This window comes from Loxodonta africana, chromosome 2, assembly GCF_030014295.1.
Source record: "Loxodonta africana isolate mLoxAfr1 chromosome 2, mLoxAfr1.hap2, whole genome shotgun sequence".
Classification (NCBI taxonomy): Eukaryota; Metazoa; Chordata; class Mammalia; order Proboscidea; family Elephantidae; genus Loxodonta; species Loxodonta africana.
The window spans coordinates 134,524,398-134,544,324 of record NC_087343.1 but is presented as its reverse complement, the minus strand read 5'-3'; the positions used below and the strand labels follow the sequence as shown (position 1 = coordinate 134,544,324).

General features: G+C 39.8%; 1 protein-coding gene across 6 annotated transcripts in view; it reads right to left on the bottom strand.

Annotated features, from left to right (window-relative positions):
- CEP120 (centrosomal protein 120) overlaps positions 1-18,010 on the bottom strand; it is a 77,231-nt gene extending 59,221 nt beyond the window's left edge. For 3 of the 6 annotated variants that reach the window (XR_010319224.1, XM_003404765.4, XM_064275872.1), the window contains exons 1-5: positions 17,547-17,716; positions 13,068-13,224; positions 10,366-10,480; positions 8,904-9,045; positions 4,655-4,803 (exon numbers count right to left, since the gene is read on the bottom strand). Coding sequence is in view for 5 of the 6 variants with exons in the window: in XM_003404765.4 (XP_003404813.1) it covers positions 4,655-4,803; positions 8,904-9,045; positions 10,366-10,480; positions 13,068-13,224; positions 17,547-17,595 (612 nt within the window). In the remaining variant the exon portion in view is untranslated. Of the gene's footprint in view, positions 1-4,654; positions 4,804-8,903; positions 9,046-10,365; positions 10,481-11,772; positions 11,812-13,067; positions 13,225-17,546; positions 17,718-17,886 lie in introns of those variants that run through there. The other 3 variants (XM_023548733.2, XM_023548742.2, XM_064275877.1) reach the window with 3 other exon arrangements.
- Between the last annotated feature and the right edge of the window lie 1,917 nt (positions 18,011-19,927).

Sequence of the window (19,927 nt, the reverse complement as noted above, 5' to 3'; positions counted from 1 at the left end):
ATTCTTCGCAGTGTTATCCATAGTTTGTTATGATCCACACAGTCGAGTGCCTTTGCATAGTCAATAAAACACAAGTAAATACCCTTCTGGTAGTCTCTGCTTTCAGCCAGGATCCATCTGATATCAAAAATGATATCCCTGGATCCATGTCCTCTTCTGAATCAGGCCTGAATTTCTAGTAGTTCGCTGTTGATATACTGCTGCAGCTGATTTTGAATGATCTTCAGCAAAATTTTGCTTGCATGTGATATTTATTGTTCTATAATTTCTGCATTCAGTTGGATCACCTTTCTTGGGAATTGGCATAAATATGGATTTTTTCCAGTCAGTTGGCTAGGAAGCTATTTTCCATATTTCTTGGCACAGGCAAGTGTGCACTTCCAGCACTGCATTTGTTTGTTGAAACATCTCAATTGATAGTCTGTCAATTCCTGGAGCCTTGTTTTTCACCAATGCCTTCAGCGCAGCTTGGACTTCTTCCTTCAGTACCATCAATTCCTAATCATATGCTACCTCTTGAAATGGCTGACCGTCAACTAAGTCTTTTTGGTATAATGACTCTGTGTATTCTTTCCATCTTCTTTCGATGCTTCCTGAGTCGTTTAATATTTTCCCCATAAATCCTTCACTATTGCAACTCGAGGCTTGAATTTTTTCTTCAGTTTTTTCAACTTGAGAAACACCAAACACGTTCTTTCCTTTTGGTTTTCTATCTCTGGCCCTTTGCACATGTCATTATGATACTTACCTTTGTATTCTCAAGCCGCCCTTTGAAATCTTCTGTTCAGTTCTTTTACTTCATCATTTCTTCCTTTTGCTCTAGCTGCTCGATGTTTGAGAGCATGTTTCATTCAGAGTTTTTTCTGACGTCCACCTTGGTCTTTTCTTTTTTTCTGTCTTTTCAATGACTTCTTGCTTTCTTCACGTATGATGTCCTTGATGTCATTCCACAACTAGTGTAGTCTTTGGTCATTAGTGTTCAACTCGTCAAAACTATTCCTGTGACGGTTTCCGAATTCAGGTGGGATATACTCAAAGTTGTATTCTGGCTTTTGTGGACTTGCTCTAATTTTCTTCAGTTTCAGCTTGAACTTGCATTTGAGTAATTGATGGTCTGTTCTACAATCGCCCCCTGGCCTTGTTCTGACTGATGATATTGAGCTTTTCCATCATCTCTTTCCACAGATGCAGTCGATTTGATTCCTGTGCATTCCATCTGGTGAGATCCATGTGTATAGTTGCTGTTTATGTTGGTAAAAAAAGGTATTTGCAATGAAGAAATTATTGGTCTTGCAAAAGTCTATCATTCGATCTCCAGCATTGTTTCTATCACCAAGGTCATATTTTCCAACTACCAATTCTTCATTTCCAACTTTTGCATTCCAATCACCAGCAATTATCAATGCATCCTGATTGGGTGTTCCATCAATTTCAGACTGCAGAAGCTGATAAAAATCTTCAATTTCTTCATCTTTGGCCTTAGTGGTTGGTACATAAATTTGAATAATAGTTGTATTAACTGGTCTTCTTTGTAGGCGTATGGATATTATCTTATCACTGACAGCGTTGCACTTCAGGATAGATCCTGAAATGTACTTTTTGACAATGAATGCAACACTACTCTTCTTCAAGTTGTCATTCCCTGCACATTAGACTATATGATTGTCCAATTCAGAATGGCCAATACCAGTCCATTTCAGTTCACTAATGCCTAGAGTATCGATGTTTATGCGTTCCATTTCATTTTTGATGATTACCAATTTTCCTAGATTCATTACTTCATACATTCCAGGTTCCAATTATTAATGGATGTTTGCAGCTGTTTCTTCTCATTTTGAGTTGTGCCACATCAGCAAATGTAAGTCCCGAAAGCTTTACTCCATCCACATCATTAAGGTTCACTCTACTTTGAGGAGGCAGCTCTTCCCCAGTCATCTTTTGAGTGCCTTCCAACCTGGCAAGGCTCATCTTTTGGCACTGTATCAGACAATGTTCCACTGCTATTCATAAGGTTTTCACTGGCTAATGCTTTTCAGAAGTAGAATGCCGGGTCCTTCTTCCTCATCTGTCTGAGTCTGGAAGCTCGGCTGAAACCTGTCCTCTATGGGTGACCCTGCTGGTATCTGAATACCGGTGGCAGAGCTTCCAGCATCACAGCAACACGCAGGCCCCGGGAATATGACAAACTGACAGAGAAGTGGTGGTATATAGTTCATAGTACATTTAACTATAAATAATTCTCATTATCAGATTCTTTTAAAAATCCTTTATTATCCTGGAATTTAGAGACTGAGTTTTTTTTACCCTTCATTTTCAATATTTAAAAACAAGATTATTGCCACTCAGTCTTCTTGCTTCAAACTCATTCCTCCATCCTACTACAACCTAGAAATCACTATTTTGCATCTGAAAGAGATGTTTTTGTTTGTCTGCTTATTTACTGCTAGATGTTTTCCCACAATGCCTGTGACTTGACTAAGAAGAAAAACTTCAGTGACTAATTTTTAAAAACTTTGGCTTGTCTGTAAAGAATAAAAAAAGCAAACACGACAAAGTAAGCAGTATCAAGGGATAGATGGCCTACGGGATTACTTTTTAATAGAGACAGCAAAGAGCTTGCCACAAAGATATGTCCCAAGAAGTCATCCTGCATTACCAAGAACTGTATTAGTTTTAATTGTGAGCTCAACAGGTCAATTACCCATAACAAGCTTTTACTATACAAGTGTAACTTCTCAAACAAGCTAAACAATATGATGTGCCAGGTACTTATATTATCTCATTACCCACCCATGCACAACTGCAAAGCTGGCAGTATCATGACTATACAATTGAGGAAAAGTAAACCTTAGAGAGATTAGGTGCCTAAGTTAAAGGAGTAGTAAATACTGAATCTATCTTATTCCAAACCCTATTAAAGACAACAGAGCATAATGTGGAAACAATAATGTGGAATGTGACCCTATGATCAGAAACACCTGGGCCACTTATGAGCTGTAAAACCTCCCTAAGACTCAGTTTCCTCATCTCTAAAATAGAAATAATAATCCCCTATGGTTGCTGTAGGATTATGCTCAACATATGCAAAGTACATAGGACAATGCCTATTACACACAACATAAAACATAGTAAGTTACAGATATATATTAACAATTATGCCACTCAATCTTTCCAGGGAGTCAAAAAATATTAAAAATAAAATGGCAATTCAAAATGTTTTGCACATGTTAAAAATACAGTAAAGAACAGTAGATTCCTAATTATCTGAAGTGCGCACGAGTGTTCAGGCATAGTTAATAAATAAAAATACAGTGGACACTTGGCTTTGCCCAAACCAAAATGGCATTTTAAGCTGGGACACACTACAGGCAGGGCTTTATGAGAAGAAAAAAAATAAGGAAGCTGGTGGATGAAAACAAAAGTACATAGAAGAAGTGGAAATAAGGGAATGACAATACCTAATTAGGAGAGGAAGAGAGAATCCAGAAAGAGCTCATACATAAAAAGAGCTTTTGCTGGTAGACATAAATTCACTGTGGCAAATCAACATTTCCTAGGAAAAACCTTTACCTGACAAATTTGGCAAGTCAAGTAAAAATGAGGTCACTAATTGTCTGCCAAAGGAGTCCTCTCGGCACAGTGGTTAAGCACTCAGCTGCTAACCAAAAGGTCAGCGGCTCGAACCCACCAGTCACTCCACAGGAAAAAGATTTGGCAATTTGTTTCCATAAAGATTACAGCCTTGGAAACGCTTTGGGGCAGTGCTACTCTGTCTTGTAGTGTCATTATGAGTCAGAATCAACTCAAGGGCAATGGGTTAATTATCTGCCATGGGATCTTAAGCTTCCTGTACATTCCTGCTGAGTGTGCCAAGACTTTGAGACCCTGACTGTTCCTTTACCCAGGCCATTTCCCAGGTTTTTTTATGCAAGTAGAAACCTTGGGCAATAATATAACATGTCCTCTGGGACAAAGACCAGGTCTGCTTACTGCTTACATTAAAAGCATTGGACTCCCCAGGTTCAGTGTTCTGAAGCTGCAACACAAACCTATTACATGTGAGCAACCACCTGGGTACCTCAGTGTAGTCCCCGTGGGACTCGGAGGTAAGGGGAACTGAAGGGAATATGCTGATATTCATGCTGTCCGCTGTGCCAAAAGTAATAAAGTCCCTTGTCTCTCACCCAAGAATCCCATGTCTTCTGCCAGCATCCACGAAACAGTAACAGGCTATCTTGTTAGCTTATAAATAGGATAAAACCTAATCCCAGACCCAACAGCCACTGAAACAGTATGTTCCCAACATTGCAAATTTCTCTAAAAAGTTAATTATTCAATACTTTAAAAAAAAAAAAATGACACTCCCCTTTCATGCCATCCTCACAATGCCACAGAATACAATGGGAAACAACATTTACTGGTGGTCATTCTTCTAAATCCTGACAGATTTAATTAATTATTTACCATCGTCTAGATCATCCATACCTTTTTTTCTCCCCTCCTTAAACGAAAATGTTTTCTGGTACGAAAGAAAACATTTTTCAAAATCAATATTAAAAAGTGAAAGTCTACTTACTAATATTTTTATTACCTTAGAAGGTAGAGTTTTTAAAAAATAGTTTTCAAGTTCTTTATGAGTCAGTATAAGTTTTACCTGCTCCAGCTGGGTGGCAAATGCTATGGTCACCGACATAATGAAGGAGTCAGTACAATACTCCACTGGTCCAATCTGATGGTAGCCTTCCTCCTCATTCAGCACTGCCACAATGTCCCTGGGGTCAAGTCCAGACAGGCTGGCAGGTACTTAACAGAGTAAAACACAATTAAACTGCATTATAGTTTGACATAATCCATTACAAGATTTTTAAAAGCTGATTCTACATTTCAATTCGCTTGGCAGCTTCCAGAGATACTGTTAACATCTTAGTAAGGTTTCCTTTCATTTCTTACCATCTCCCAAGAGCTGTTATTTAACCAACATTTTTTTATTTGTGAGAACCAAATTCTGAAACAATATAAATCACTTTAAAACTTCAATTTAATAAACCAGATACAAAAGACATTCAACACAAGTTTCTGAAAGGAAGTGAATCCTAACTGGGAACTGAAGAAGTAAAAAGATTTGGCTAAGAAAAGAATGGTTCCTAAATAGAGAATGGGAGCGTGAAAAGAGTGTGCCAAACAGAAAAACAGTACACACAAAGGCTCAGAAGCAAAAAAACACATGTGGTTAGAAACTGAACTAGACGTGGTGTGCTGCATCATAGAGCAAAGTCGAACACATAGAAAGACATGATGGAGAGATGAGCGGAAGTCAGACCATAAAGGTTCTTCTAAAATGCCATAATGCAACATTTAGATAGTTTTCTAGTAAGGAAAAATCATGAAACAAATCTGAGAAGCGAGCCAATATAATCAAATAAGCACCGAAAGGGACTACAGTTCTTCGAATTGGTTAAATATGCACACACACAACTGAAATAACAGACCATATCCAGTGCTGGGGAGAATGCAGGTTAAGTGGACACTTTCAATATGGGTAGGTATATAATGGTACAACTTGTTGGAGACACTGTGTAGGAGTTATCAGAATTTTACATGTGCATATCCTAAAACCAAGCAATCACTCTTCTAGGAGTTAATCCTAAAGAGATACCATGCTTATTGCAGCACTGGATGAAAACAGTATAATGATTAGGAGCATAGATTGCTGAGTCATGGACACCTAGGTTCTAATCCCAGGTCTGTCAATTACTAGTTGAACCGGAAAATTGCACAACTTTAGTCTCCATTTTTCCTCTACAGAACTTCTTATAAGGCTGTTGGGAAGATTAAATTAAATGATGAAAGTGAACCACTTAGCACAGTATCCAAATACTAAGCACATAAATAAAGGTAGCTATTATTCTTATTATATAGTAGGAAACCCTGGTGGCATAGTGGTTAAGTGCTACAGCTGCTAACCAAAGGATCGGCAGTTCAAATCCCCTAGGCACTCCTTGGAAACTCTATGGGGCAGTTCTACTCTGTCCTATGGGGTCGCTATGAGTCGGAATCAACTTGACGGCACTGGGTTTGGTTTGGTTTTTTTAAGGCAGTAGAGCTTAGAAGTTAAGGCTATTAGCTCTGGCAGGTTTCTCACTGTTGGCGAAAGGAGTTACAAGTACGGAAAGGGAGAAAGCTAGAATTAATCTTGTGGTATAGGACTAAAACTGGAATTGTCGATGTGAATTCATGTTGTTCTATATAAATACAAAAATACAGATGTAAAGGTATATGTGTATAGATACAACTGTGTATATACACATGTATCTATGCGTATATATATATATGTGTAGACATATGTGTGTATACATACATGCACATATTCCTCACTTTGTCCACTGAAAAGTGCAACAATACCCCAATAGCAACAAGCATACCTAGCACCCAGATCTTGACGTCTAAAACTCACTCTTTACTAAGAGGAAGGACTTCTTGGATAAACAGCAGAATTCAGGGCTGAGACAGGGAAAGTGAAGATAAGCCTGGAACATTTTCTTATACCAGAAAGCAAGAGAAAGCTCAAAGAATGATCAGGACAGTCTAAACAAGCTCAGACAAAACAGGCTCCTGCTGGCCAAATTTGTGACAAATAAATAATGATAGTTAAAGACTGTAACCCACTGAACAAAAAGAAAAAACTATGAGTCCACACTGATATAAATAAATACATAAGTTGAAGGTTGCATAAGGAACAGAATATTTTCATAATACCCCCCTACAAAACACTTATTACATAATTACAAAGGAAAAAGATGTACAATTGCGAACACTAGCACATACCACCTTAATCAAGTAATTAAAATGAACATCAGTAATAGGACAAATCAAAATTATTCACCACTGAACAGAATGCAATGCGAAGAACATAGTATCACTTCTGTGAGATTTCTGCTAAAGGTGCATAACTTCAATCTAACGTCAGACAAACCCAAGTCAAGGGACATTCTAGAAAACCACTGTTCTGTAATCTTCAAAAAGTTCAAGACCATGAAAAGACTGAGGAATTGTTTCAGGCTGAAGAAGAATCTAGAGACATACAAATTAAATGCCACACCTCATCCTAAACTAGACACTTCTGCTATAAAAGGTTATTATGAGGACAACTGGTAAAATTTGAATAGGGATTGATGGTAGTAATGAATCAATGTTATATTAAAGTATTATTAACACTCATTTCTCAGTTTTGATGGCTCTATCATGGTTATGTAGGAGAATATCCTTTATTTACATGAATAAACACTTAAGTATTCAGGTACACTGTTACTGTTAGCTGCCGTAGGGTCAGCCCAACTCATCGCAACCTCACGTACAATATAGGGCCCGTTCCTGTGCCATCCCCACCATCCAGGGGGTTTTCACTGGCTGATTTTTCAGAAAGAAAACACCAGGTCTTTCTTGCTAGTCCATCGTAGTCTGAAAGCTGCACTGAAACCTGTTCAGCATCCTGGTACCACATAAACCTCCAGTGACAGGCGGGGAGTGGCTGTGTATGAGGTATGGTGGTCAGGAATTGAACTCAGAGCTAAACTCACGGACGGCAAGAACTCTACCACCGAATCACCACTGCCTTCTATTCAGGTATGTACTTTACGGAGGCAAATTACTCTCAAATGGTACAGGAAAAAAATTATTTTTATCATTCCAACTTTGCTATAAGCTTGACATTGCTTCACAACAGAAAAAAATCTAAGTAAAATTTTAACTAAAAAAATATTAATAATAAAGGCTCTGGAATCTGACTTCTGAGTGCTTATCCTGGCTTCACTACTTAGAGTTATGGCATCTTTGCAAACACAGCAACTCTGATATTCAGCTTTCCCATCTCAAGTTTACGGGGCCTACAAGTCATGTCCAAATGAGATGTCCAGGAGGCAGGTGGATATTTGATTCTGAAGGCCTGGGTGCAGGTCTTCAGCACAGAAAAGATTAACTGAAGTCACAGGAATAGATAAAATCATGTGGGACGACTGTAAACAGAACAAGATGAGATCTCTTTAACATTTAAAGGTTGGGAAGAGGAAGGAAAATCCAAAGGTTATAAAGAGATGGCCAAAGAAGTTGAAGGAAAAACAGCTTCTGCTAAAATTCTGAGCTACAATTCCCATAATCTCAACTTAAAAAGCAATTTAGAAATTAAACTTTGGGGACAAGACACTGATTTATAAATTCACTACTCTCAACTAAGAATATAAGAGCCCACAGAACCAGTGTTATAAATATTAATTTTACATATAATTCTAAGACATTACATCCAGTTTGACTGAAACATATTGTACCACCAATTATACTATTTCAATTTCACTATTTGCTTCTATCTGAAAATGCTTCTGATTTCTAGATAAAAGAAAATTTTCACAGGAGGTCTAATCAAAACATACTAGACTGGAAGGACTTTAGAGATCATCTCATCCAATTTCATCATTTTCATCTCATCCAATCTCAACCGATTTTCATCATTCCAAGCGAAAATTAGAACACAAAAATATTTAAAAAGAAACATGAAGGTTGTTAAAACTATTGTTGAGTTAATAAACAGAAAACAGCCTAAGCGTATTAGTCTTTCCTATACTTGTTCTAAGAAGGAAATCTTCCTAAGTAGCAATTTTTAAAAACAATACAATATTCTGCTTTTTTCTGCTAGCTGTCAAATAGGGGAAGAAAAGCTTTCCCTATTTCTAAGATGTAAACAAGAGCTAAGAGCCTCAAGTGTTACACGTGTAACAATGTCACAATATTTCCCCAAGCACTAAAATCAGCTTTGACTCCTGTGTGTATTTCCCTGTAATAGCCCCCCTTCCAAAAGTTCTAGTTCAAAAATGGAACTTCTCAGAGAATGTCCTTAGAAATGATGCACAAACCTTTTCCATCTCGAGGGGGTGCTCCCTTTGCTTTAAAACTATCTGCTGGTGCCTTTGTATCTGTTTCCAAAGCAATGCTTATCTGTATTTCAGACTTGAACTTGGTGTATTTATTACTCAGTAACTGGTACCATCTGGGTGCCTAGAGAATGACAACAACACACCTTAACAGTTAATAGGCAAAAAAAAAAGGAAGTATTGGGAAATGTTCTCTGTTGTTCTAAATAAATTTCTTATAGCGTCTCAGCACTTTCCTCTCTTTTAAAATATTTTTTCCCACATTGCCCACAAAAGACATTAATCCTGCTTAGGAAACCTTCAATTGAACTTCCCTTTGAAAAAACTAAGTAGAAGTTTAGATCGCCTTCCTTGCCTCCATTCCTATGCTTCAACAGGTAGAATATTAATGGGAAGAAAACAAATATATTTCTTTCTACCTTTAGCCCTAAACCCTCAATCTTACTTCATGCCCTGAACAACAACAAAAGAAAAACCTACCAATTCTCAGTTTCCCTAATTCCTCCTTTTTCACGCTTCCTTCCTATTATACCTTTTCTGACCAACATATTTCCATTTTTTCACTATATATCAAAATAGGAAATGAAAAGCTTAATGTTAATAAAAATTATAACAAAAGACTAAAGTAAAGGTCTAATGGTGGAGTTCTAGGTATAAACTATGTACTTGATTGGTTTTGAAACATAAAGGCCTCTCACAGAATGAAGCACCAAGAACTACCTGAACATCTCCCTAGAGATACTGGCTGCCAAGGATAAGCCAGGTCAGACTTCATAGGTCATGGTAAAAACTTTGGTTTTATCCTTGTGGCAACTGGAATACACTCAGGAGGATTTTTCTTTTTGCGGGGGGGAGGGTAAGATGGAGGGAGTAAGTTACATAGCATAAATGTGTTTCAGTAAATTCACTTACTGTGGCTACTATGTAAGGCATTGAAAAAACAGGAAGAGATAGCCAAGGTGGAAATGATAGTAATTTAGGATGGGGCTGCAGCTATGAAAACGCAGCAGACGGATGGGGGGAAGGAACCAACTGGAAAGGATAACTACAGAAGCAGGGAAAGGGAGGTTTCAGGGACGACTTCTGCATTTCTAGCTCATGTAACTGGAAGGTGAGTGGTTACCATTCATTAAAGGGAATATTCCTTTCCTTTGAAAGGAAAGCTCAGGAGTTGAACATGTTGAGCTTGAGGGAACAGCAACATGGACACAGGTTTAGGCTTAGAGAGAAGTTTCTTTGAGAACAATAGTTCTAGGTTGAAGGAATGTTTAAAAGGGTCAGGATTTTCTAAGTCAAATTCGTAAGATAAAACACGAGAATTGCCATATTGGCTTAAGCCCATGATCTATCAGGTCCAATATTCTGTGTTCTATTCACCGACCTGATATCTCCTAAAAACAATCAACTAACATTATCTTTAACAAGATGCCTTAAAGGGCAATACCTGCTTTGTTTCTTGAGCAGATCTTAAGTCCAGAACAATGTAACCTATGGTTTCCTTGGCTGAAGACAAAGGATCCAAGGCAAAACACTGGAGTTTGACAGGAGTGCGCTGTAGTCTGTAACATAATTCACGTGATAAATAAAATGGCTTTTGTTTAATATTGAATTTTCTATTAGCCTTTTTTCAAGTGCCAACTATTATCAAATCAATTATAGTTTTGTTGGATAAGCTATTTTCATTCCACACTTTTCTGCAAAACTCTTCACCTGGAGAATGAACTATTAATTACATCTACTTATCTATTCATTAATTAATACATAGAACATGCCAAAATTTTAGTCTCTCTTGTCTAAGAGGCTATCCAGTAGGTCAATATTTCTCAAACTTCTGTAATGTATGTAAAAAAAAAAAAAAAAAAAAAACCCTGTTGCTGTGAAGTTGATTCCGACTCATAGCGACCTTATAGGACAGAGTAGAACTGCCCCATAGGATTTCCAAGGACCAGCTGGAAGATCTGAACTGCTCACCTTTTGGTTAGCAGCCCAGTTCTTAACCACTGTGCCACCAGGGCCCCTCTGTATCGTATTAAAAAAAAAAAAAAAAAACCTGTTGCCGCTGAGTCAATTCTGACTCATAGCGACCCTATAGCACAGAGTAGAACTGTCCCATAGAGTTTCCAAGGAGCGCCTGGTGGATTCAAACTGTTGACCTTTTTGTTAGCAGCCATAGCACTTAACCATTATGCCACCAGGGTTTCCCTGTATTGTACACAGCCCTTTTAGAGGCAAATATTATCCTTGGGATTGGTTTTAAGTTAAGTTTTTCTTATACTGTTACAAACATAAAACGACAAATACACATATATGCACACAGCTCTTTTTATAACTATAAAACCAAAATAAATTTAGGAATTAAATATCATAAAACCATAAAGTTTAACAGTAACTTAATGTTAACAGATGACAATGTTTTGTAAGCATGATATTGACTGATACAGCACAGGCTCTTCTTGAATTGTTCCGAACCCCTACAGTAGCTTGGAAACTCTGGTGGCGTAGTGGTTAAGAGCTATGGCTGCCAACCAAAAGGTTGGTAGTTCGAATCTACCAGGTGCTCCCTGGAAACTCTATGGGGCAGTTCTACTCTGTCCTATTGTGTCACTACACGTCGGCATCAACTCAATTGCAAGGGGTTTGGTTTAACAGGTTTACAGTGGCTTATACAGTGAGCCCATTAGATTCCGCCATGGCTTTTATCTACTGAAATTACCATGAATCCTGCACTTGGCACAAAATCATCACTTACATATTCAATTTACCTGTGTTATTTTATTAGTCTACAACAATCAGAGTGGTTCCTCTCGGCACTAGCACAGTTGTAAATACAAGCACAAACGCAGGCACTAACCTCTCATAGCACTACTCTAAGGGGACACTCCAGATGTCACTGAAAAGAAATGTAAAATTCTTACATTCACTAAGAATTTAATACTATTTCAAATAAATTCATAAACTAATCTAGCAATAAAAGAAAATAAATTTCTACTTACTTTCATTTTTTTTTTTAATTTCTATTTTGATTTACTGAGAAAGCAGAAATATTGGAGTGATTATGTGTTTCCCATGAAGGAAATATATTTTTAATTTTTTTAAAGCTATCGATATTCTTGCCAGCTTCTAGTCACAAAAGTTCATTAAAAAAATAAAATGCTTTAATTTTAAACCTGTTTTATACACTGATAAAATATTTAAATGTCTAAAATTAAATATAAAATAAATTTTGAAAAATCTCTAATATAATTTTTATAACCTTATAACTTTTTCACTGACCATCTTTATATATCCTGGGCAAGCCAGATAAATTACACAATAAATGAATTAATAGCAATTATAACAGAAATTGAAATACAAATTACAACAAATTTCAATCCATAGTTAATACTGGGTATTTTTTTAATTTTTTTTTAGGCATATGTATGGTACTACTAGAATAGTAGTCTAGTGTCACACATTAGTCAAAAAGAGAAAAAAAGCAGATTAGGTTCTGGAGCTAGACTGCCTGAGTTCTACCACTATCCAGTGGAGTGATCAAGGGCAAGTTACTTAACCTCTTACACCTTAGTTTCCTCATCTGTACTGTGGGGAAAATAATAACACCCACTTTATGGGGTTGTTCTAAAGTTTAAATGCGTTATTGATACAACAAAGTGTTTTGAAAAGTTCCTGGCACATTTTTTAAAAAATTAATAAATACTACTATTATTAATACTGTAATCTAATAGGACAAATATAAATTTATTTCATAAATTTATAACCCACTAAAAAAACCAAACCCATTGCCATTCAGTCGATTCCAACTCATAGCGACCCTATAGGACAGAGTAGAACTTCCCTATAGGGTTTCCAAGGAGTGGCTGGTGGATTCAAACTGCTGACCTTCTGGTTAGCAGCCAAGCTCTTAAATACCGCACCACCAGGGCTCCAAATTTATAACAGCCTGGAAAAAAGAAGAAGAATAGAGATGGCAGTTTAAATTGAAAATAATAATCATCCAACTTAAAAAATGAGGGAGAAAATGGTTGCACAACTGAAGAATGCAATCAACATTGCTGAAATGTACATGTAGAAACCTGAATTGGTTTATGTTTTTACTGTGTATATTCTCAACAACAAAAAATTATTAAAAAAGAAAATAATAGTCACCTGTGCTGATGAAGTGCTTTCCTGTCAATTTCCCAAGCTAACTCGGTAGCAAATTCTGGCTGGTCAGTGTGGTCCACAGGATCAGTAGCCAACTGTTCTCCATCAAACTTTGCCTCTACAACAAGCATATGCTTTGGACGTTTAGGGAAATGACGACCTGGAAGAACAAGACCACACAGATTAATTGGAAGTGCATAAAAATCAAAGAGAATCACTTAGTGTATGTTTTTAAAATCGACGTGTTATGGGTGACAGACTTATCATACATTCCATTAATTACCCAAAAACATACTCGCATACATTCACCTTCAGGATTCATAAGAAACATGAATCAAACATTGAGGAAACAGACTACTAAAAAGATCAGGTAGATAATGAGAATCCCTAAGGAAGGCATTCACAAAAGTTTTTATTTAGCATCTACTATATAGGGTAATTACGAGTCGGAATCGACTCAATGGCAACAGATTTGTTTTGGGTTTTTTTTTTTTTTTTAATTCAAAGATTTTAACAGGAAACATACAGTGAAAACAGAAAAGACCCTAGTTGAGTGACGGTCCAAGACTGTCTTCAATCATCCATGTTCAGGCAACCCTTTCTCCACGTATAGATGAACAGAAGGTGGACTCAGCAGATCTCTGTATGCTCGGCCCTTGAGGATCTTTGCCCATGGGAGACACACTCTGGAGTTTGTTGCTTTATTCCAAGTTTTATACTTTGTATGGAGCCCTAGCGGCACCACCGCTAGGTGTCCAGCTGCTAACCAAAAGGTTGGCAGTTTGAATCCACCAGCTGCTCCTTGGAAATCCTATGGGGCTGTTCTACTCTGTCCAGTAGGGTCGCTTTGAGTCAGAATCGACTCGAAGGCAACAGGTTTTGTTTTTTTTTTGTACTTCGTAGTTGGCCTGGAATTTGAAATCCATTATTGGCCAGAATCCTGAACAATGTTTAAGAGTCAATTATCTTTGGTATAGCCACCCTAGAGCCACCAGGAAAGGGGGCACCAGGGAGGAGACACACAGGTGAGATTACAGGTGCCATCAAGGAAACAGGGTCTAAGGGGACCACCACAGCCTTTCCTTTATCCCCTCCTTAGCTGGAGGTTGAAAAAGGCAGAGGCCTTGTCAGGGCCCTGGGAGTTGCCATGAGCAGGGCAGGAGCTAGAGTGTATTCCCAGGCCAGGACCAGGGGACTTTCCCCTCAGCAGGGGCCCTGGTGGGAGGTTGGAAGGCTCATCCAATCTGAAGGGCTCAGTCTCTGGACACAGCATCAATGGCATGGGGGCTGCAGGTCTCCTGGTCAGGCTGCCTCAGTTTCTCCCAGGTGGTCCGTGAGTCTATTCAGCCACATTATGACACAGAGTAGGCCACCAAGCAAGCGCATCTTCACAAAGGTCAGGAGCACAAAGTGGATGGTGCAGAGCAGGGACCTGGTGAGGAGGCTAGTAAGAGCCATCAGTCTGCTGTTGTTGGTGGTCTGGATGGTTGAAGGTGAGGAAGCTAGATGTGCTGGCGTTCTCAGTTTTGGGTGGGTTTCTTGGAATTGCTGGATCAACAGCCACTTTAACTTGGAATCCAAGATCAGTTCCATTTCTCTCAATTCCACACCTGTGAGTGTCCACATCACACCCCCAAGCTCCTTCATGGTTATGGTGAACTGGTGGTATCCATGGTTGTCCCTGATGGACACTCAGCCCCTCCTCACCTCCTGCTCTGACCCTGTAATTTTAATCAGGAGTTGGCAGGCGTTCCAATGCTCCCTGTGGCACCACCACTTGCTGTAGGTCTCCCACACTGGGTCATAGTGACACTGCACAGTCACCAGCCCTGGCAGGGGGAGGCGGTTTCTGGTGGTGGTGTTTAGAAAAGGAGCCATGGTGGCACAGGGGTTAAGCGCTCGACTGCTAACCGAAAGGCTGGAGGTTCAAGCACACCAGCCGCTCCAAAGGAGAAAGGTGTGAGAGTCAGCTTCCATAAAGATTTACAGCCTTGAAAACCCTATGGGACAGTTCTACTCTGTCCTAAAGCATTGTTACGAGTTGGAATCGACTCGATGGCAATGGGTTTTTATTGCTCAGAAAATAAAATCAACAATACTTGGCGACCATTTGGAAACTGGGCATGGGGAAGTAATCTAGGATGACTACCAGGTTCTTGGTTGAAAACAACAGAGTGGTGACAACAAATGGAAATACAAACACAGAGGAGAAACAGTTTGGACGGAGGACCACATGCCAATTTTTGATGTTTGTTTGTGGCAACAAGCTTTAACTGACATCCCTGACTCCTGGTTTTCTTGCCTGCACGTTACTAAACTAACCCTGTGAAAAAACACTCTCCAGTTTAGCAATAGGTTTTGTCTCCTTATTCCTCAGCAAATTAAGTCTAAACTCCTTGGATTGGCTTTCAAGATCCTTCCAAGGCCTACTTTCTCTAGCTAAACAAACAAACGAAAAAAAAATCGTTGCCATAGAGTCAATTCGGACTTACAGAGACCCTATAGAACAGAGCAGAACTGCACCATAAATTTACAAGGCTATAATCTTTACAGAGATTTACGCAGATTGCTACACCTTTCTCGTTCAGAGTAGCTGGTGGGTTCGAACGGTTGACCTTACAACTGGTTAGCAGCCAAGCACTTAACCACTGCACCACCAGTGCTCCTTACTAACTCTACCTTCAGAGGCTTATTTCTCACCCTGATACTCCTAAATAGTTATCCTCTTATACCCTGGTCATGTTGCTGGCCTCTTCACTGTTCCATGACACTCTCCTAACCCCAATCCCAATACTCATTCCCACATTGGCCTATGTTGTCCGATTGCCTGGAATGGTTTTCCTTGTATCCTAGCCAATCTAAGATTTACGTATCACACAAGGCACTTCAGCCATCATCTCTATCCCACCCCAAAACCTATGTTTATAGCCCGTATCATGTATTTTTAATATTATAAAACATCCCAACATATTGTTTTCTGCATAGTAATTTGAACTCCTCAAGTAGACAGACTCTCTTCTAGGTCCTTGATGGGAGACAGTACCTTATATTTCCATTTCTTCATAGCCTGGGGCACAGTTCTAATTCAAAAGCGTGTTCATCAAATTATAAGAAGACTTTAGTGTTGTGTCTTTAAACAATCAGCAACCTAACAGTTAAAACGCCCTATATCTGACTCTTTATGGCTTCTGGTCAGTCTTATGTCCAATTTTTACAAAAACTTAAAAAGTAGGTTTACAACGTTCCTTTCCCCCTCACCCTCCAAACAATGCCAAACAAACAAGCAAACAAAAAAACCTCGTTGACTTAGAGTCGATTCTGACTCATGGAAACCCCACATGTAACAGAGTAGAACTTCTCCATAAGGGTTTCTTGGCTGTAACCTTTACAGCAGTAAATCAACTGGTCTTTCCCTCTTTCCCTCAGGTTCTACTGGGTGGGTTCAAACCATCAGCCTTCACATTAGTAGCAGAGTGTAAACCATTAGGGTCACCCAGGGACCTTATTCAAACAATGTTTCTTCTCCACAAAATACCTTCCCATTAGAAGAAGAAAAAAAAAAACAAAGATATCGCCATGCCTCTGGCCTGCTCAAGATGATGGCTCCTTACCACTTTATTTATAACCTTTCTTCAGTCTACCTATCAGGTCCAACGCTCTCCACTTTCCTGCACTCTGCTTTCCCATCACAAAGAATTTAAGCAACCTCAGAACATGCCTTGCTTTCCAGACCTTATATACTTTTTGCTCTTCCTTTTGCCTGAAATGCCCTTTTTTCCCCTAGCAAATTCCTAAAATGTCATTTCCTCTGGTAACCCTTCTCCAACTTCCCCAGTGAGAGGTGGCTACTCCTTCCACATCACGATGATTTGCTGACACATTCTCCATGATTCTGTTAGCTTTTAGAACCAGGACCAGTCTTATATTTTCAGCTTTAGGGCCGGACACTCAGGCCTTTAATAAACAAATGTCACTCATTCAACCACAAAAAAAAATTCAAAATATGTATAATAGGCCTACGTTAACAACTGCAGTCATCTAAGTCCTCCCTAAGACTGGTAAAGGAAACGGCTTCCGAAATTCTTCTGAAATTCCGAGAAGCATTTATTCAAGTCAAAGGCAAAGTTGTTACAAATGCTATCACCGGGAGGCGGCTGAAGAGAACGTGTCTTCCAGGTACTTTCAGCTCATATATAAAAATCATCGGCATGCTGCTTCTGAAGGAAATTGTTTTTTCTAGATTCTCTGGGGCTACAGCTAGTCACGTTAAATATCACCTATCCCTATCAGCTCTCATGCTCCCTTGGGAGATTTTTAAAGCAATTGCCTAACAAACCTCACTTCGTACAACTGCGAACAAGTCTTTGGGAATCATAAAAGCAAAGATGACAGGGTTTTTAAAGTTAACAGAACCTCGGTCCCACACTACTCTTTTAAAATTCTGGCAACAGCAGTTGCAAAAGCAAGCCCGGGGCCGCTCACCTTCGAGGATGGACACAACGATGAGCAGTTGGTCAGACTTGGAGACCATGGTCGCTGTCTCCGGCCCGCAGGCGGGGTCTGCTGGGGGGAGAGGGGCGCGGGTGAGTCGCGGGAAGCCCGGGGCCCCAGGCAGGACTCCCGGCAGCGGCCCTGCTGCCCGCCCGCCCCGGGCCCCTGACGCTCGGGCCTTGCTCCGCGGCCTGACGCCGCTGCTACCTGCAGCGCGCCCGGCTCCCCTGCCGCGGGCCGCCAGCTCAGCCCTTAACCCGGCCCCAACCCAAGGCAAAGGCTGCTCTGCCGCCGGGCCTGTGAGCAGGTAGAGAGCCCGCCGCCCGAGGACCTTTTGCCGCCTCCGTAGCCGCTTTTCAAACACCCGGGCAGCCGCCGCGGCCTCCGCCACCGCCCCGTTTCCGCCTAGCAACCAGGCCCACAGGCCCAGCGCCCGGGGGAGGCTGGAGGACAAAGGGCCATAGAGACCACGGCAGTTGAGGATAGAATGGCTCTCAGCCCGCTCTGCCGGCCGCCCTTTTACACAGCGTTCCAGAGCCCTGGGAACTCTTCTTGTTCATTACCTCACAGCGCCCCCTGCTAGCGGGACCGGGAAAAGCCGGCGCGGGGGGATGGGGGGGACCAGCTGCGCAGGCGCAGTACAGCAGTAAACGCTTGCCGAAGCCGCGTAACCCCATTTAAGGAGTGTGAATGTAGCGTATTCTTTGTTTTATGCTTCAGACACAATCTGAGAAATATGTCATTGGGAATTAAATTAAAAAAAAGGTAGCTCAGTTCAGGTCCTCAATATCAACACTGTTAAGAAAATTAAGTCACAGAAAAATAATGACAAATTTGAACTCGAAAATCCCCAAATTGTTCTCTCGCGGTACCTGAAGTTTCTGCGCTTTGAAAACCAGTAGTGTCAATACGGTCATTACTGTATCTGTTGGCGCAGACGCAAACTCGGAATTTCTTGTACATTAGAAATTACCCTAAAACAAAAACATTGTCACGTGGGCAGGAAAATTAAAGGGATAGATTCTTCTACTCCCTGACCACATTAAAAAAAAAAACTAGTTAGCAAAATCAAGTTTAAACTTAAGAAGGATGACCAGATGCTGTCAACTGGCATTTTTATCTTTACATCCATGCTGCAAGATTTATTTTAGGAAAGATTAGAAATCTTTGGGAGATTATCCTAGCTTGAAACTGGACGGGGGAGGGGGGCGCACTAGGGAACAGTGCGGACATTTTTAATATTAAATTTTGTAATAATTCTGCTTTGAAAAACAAAAGCAAATCATAACAACAGGTGACGAGGGAAAATACAGCAGCAGAAACGAGATAGCACGAGGAAATGGCCATAGGTCTAATCCCTCCCACTGTTTGCTTGTTCTCTAAACTTAGAAGTCATTGCTTTAAGAGCAAGTCACGTATTCATCTCTGGCCTTGAAGGTTTGTTTGCTTGCTTTGTGTTCAAAAGAAAAGGGGAGGGTGTGAAGATTGGACTAGGTTACTTCTAAGGCCCTTTCCCATCCCAAGCCACTGCCTTCTTGTGGATTTTGACTCATAGCGACCCCTTAGGGTTTTCAAGGCTGTAAATCTCTACGGAAGCGGACTACAGACTGCCACATCTTTCTCCCGAGGAGCCGCTCGCTTCCGACGACCTTTGGGTTAGCAGTGGATAGCTTTAACCACTGTAGCACCAGTACTCCTTAAGGCCCTTTCAGGCTTCTTCAAAGGCTTTCCTGAAGTGAAACGTTATTCAATATCAAATCAAAATAAAGATCTACTTTGGGTTCATCTTTCAACAATGTATTCTTTTACGAAGTATACCAAACATGCCTAAAGTAGACAGAACAGTGTAATGAACACCCGTGTATCCAGAACCAACTTTCAACAATTATCACCTCAAGACAAATCATCTTCCTCTATATTCCCCACCTCGCCCCATCCCCAAAGGTATTATTTTAAAGGAAATCCTTGATGTCACATCTATTCATCTCTTTCAATATGTACCTCTAAGGATAAAATTTTAAAAAATATTTAAACATTCAACAATTTCATTATTATATCTAAAACTTAGCAGCAGTTTTCTTAGTGTCTGTCATTATATACGCACTGTTGAGATTTTCCTGATCATCTTACAATTTTTCTTCAGTGATTTGTCTGAATTAGGATCCAAACAAATTTAAAACAATCCATTGGTAGTATGTTTCCTGGCTCTTTTAAACAATAGGTACCTACTCCCACTTTTTTTCCCTTGAGATTCTTTATTGAAGAAACTTGTCATTTATCCTGTAGAGTTTACTACAGTCTGAAATTTCATGATGCAATACCAAATGTTGTCATTTAACATATCTTCTGTTGACAGTTCTAATAAATGTGTC